The sequence below is a fragment of the Nothoprocta perdicaria genome, unplaced genomic scaffold, assembly GCF_003342845.1.
Source record: "Nothoprocta perdicaria isolate Ctin4 unplaced genomic scaffold, notPer1 scaffold_103, whole genome shotgun sequence".
NCBI lineage: Eukaryota > Metazoa > Chordata > Aves > Tinamiformes > Tinamidae > Nothoprocta > Nothoprocta perdicaria.
Genome location: NW_020454128.1, coordinates 2,747,287 through 2,748,545, shown reverse-complemented (window position 1 = coordinate 2,748,545; position 1,259 = coordinate 2,747,287). Strand labels below are relative to the sequence as shown.

The 1,259-nt window shown below is 72.3% G+C and overlaps 3 protein-coding genes across 3 annotated transcripts in view; 2 read left to right on the top strand and 1 right to left on the bottom strand.

The window, feature by feature from the left end:
- GGCX (gamma-glutamyl carboxylase) overlaps positions 1 to 25 on the bottom strand; it is a gene marked incomplete at its 3' end in the record, with an annotated part of 3,910 nt that extends 3,885 nt beyond the window's left edge. The window contains exon 1 of the mRNA XM_026042757.1: positions 12 to 25. Within this exon, the coding sequence (XP_025898542.1) occupies positions 12 to 25 (14 nt within the window). The remainder of the gene's footprint in view (positions 1 to 11) is intronic.
- On the top strand, positions 24 to 777 carry VAMP8 (vesicle associated membrane protein 8). The gene is made up of 3 exons (XM_026042744.1): positions 24 to 38; positions 128 to 268; positions 606 to 777. The coding sequence occupies exons 1-3, from the start codon at positions 24 to 26 to the stop codon at positions 747 to 749; spliced, it is 300 nt and encodes a 99-aa protein (XP_025898529.1). The 3' UTR covers positions 750 to 777.
- A 245-nt stretch (positions 778 to 1,022) lies between these two features.
- Positions 1,023 to 1,259, top strand: part of USP39 (ubiquitin specific peptidase 39) — a 7,684-nt gene continuing 7,447 nt past the window's right edge. The window contains exon 1 of the mRNA XM_026042733.1: positions 1,023 to 1,067. Coding sequence (XP_025898518.1) covers positions 1,023 to 1,067 — 45 coding nt within the window. The remainder of the gene's footprint in view (positions 1,068 to 1,259) is intronic.

Below are 1,259 nucleotides of genomic sequence, written 5' to 3'. Positions count from 1 at the left end.
CCTATAGGGACCCTATGGGGCACATGGGGGCTGCGGGGGTGCCTGCCGGGTCCGGGGGCCCACGAGGGCTCCCCGCGGGGCGGCGCGGGTGCGAGGGGCGCCCGCTGAGCGCGCGGTGCCGCGGCAGGCGGGCAGCGAGCGGGTGCGGGAGCTGCAGAGCGAGGTGGAGGGCGTCAAGAGCATCATGACGCAGAACGTGGAGCGCATCCTGGCGCGCGGCGAGAACCTCGACCACCTGCGCAACAAGACCGAGGACCTGGAGGCCACGGTGCGGGCGGCCGGCTCCGCGCCGCGGGCGCCGGCTCCTTGGGGAGGCGCTGGGGTGGCCACGGGGTGTCTGTGAGGCTGCGGGGTCCCGAAGAGGGTCCCTAAGAGGGGACCAGGTCCCCAGAGCAGAACTGGGTGTCCTCGGGGTGAGGGATACGTGCACATGGGACGGGTGCGGGGTCCCCAGGGTGGCCCCAGGGCCCCCAGGTGTGGGGCACAGGGTCCCCAGCGGGTGCAGGGTCCCCAGGGTGGCCCCAGGGCCCCCAGGTGTGGGGCACAGGGTCCCCAGCGGGTGCAGGGTCCCCAGGGTGGGCGCTGAGCCCGGCGCCCGCCCGCAGTCCGAGCACTTCAAGACGACGTCGCAGAAGGTGGCCCGCAAGTACTGGTGGAAGAACCTGAAGCTGCTGCTCATCCTGGGCCTGGTGGGCGCCATCATCCTCATCCTCATCATCCTCCTGGCCACGGGCGTCATCCCCACCTAGGGGCGCCGAGGGCCTTGGGGGGCCGCCCGGGCCCCCCCAATAAAGCGAGTCCGTAGGAGCCGCGTGCGGTGCCACCTGYGCCGGGGACGGCGCCTGCGCGCGGGCAGCGGTGCCAGGCGGGCGCCTGGTGCCAGCCAGGGACAAAGGGGACACTGTGTGGCTGGTGCCACCGTGCCAGGGTCCCGCAGCCTCGGGGCTGTGTTTGAGGGACACCTGGGTGCTGGGGCAGGGGGCACCGATGGCTTTAGGGTGGGGGCACCCAGTTTGGGGGCCATGGGGGACATCCCTATTCCGTGGGGAGCCCAGGGGTCTGTGTGGGTGAGACCAGGGGTGACAGGGTTGGCAGACAGGGACCTCTGTAGGATGGGGGGCACCCGGGTGTCCCAGCTGGGGGGCACCTGCATCCTTGAGTGGGACCCGGGGCCTGGGCGGGGGTGAACCCAGAGCCTTGGGGACTGGCACCCGAACAGGGGGTTGACCTGGTGCCCCAAGACTGGGGTTGACCTGGTG

Bases quoted from the DNA above. Each gene is read 5' to 3' on its own strand.
- VAMP8 (XM_026042744.1), top strand. The intron at 269-605 runs GTGCGGGCGGCC...GCCCGCCCGCAG, and splicing joins CCGAGGACCTGGAGGCCACG to TCCGAGCACTTCAAGACGAC.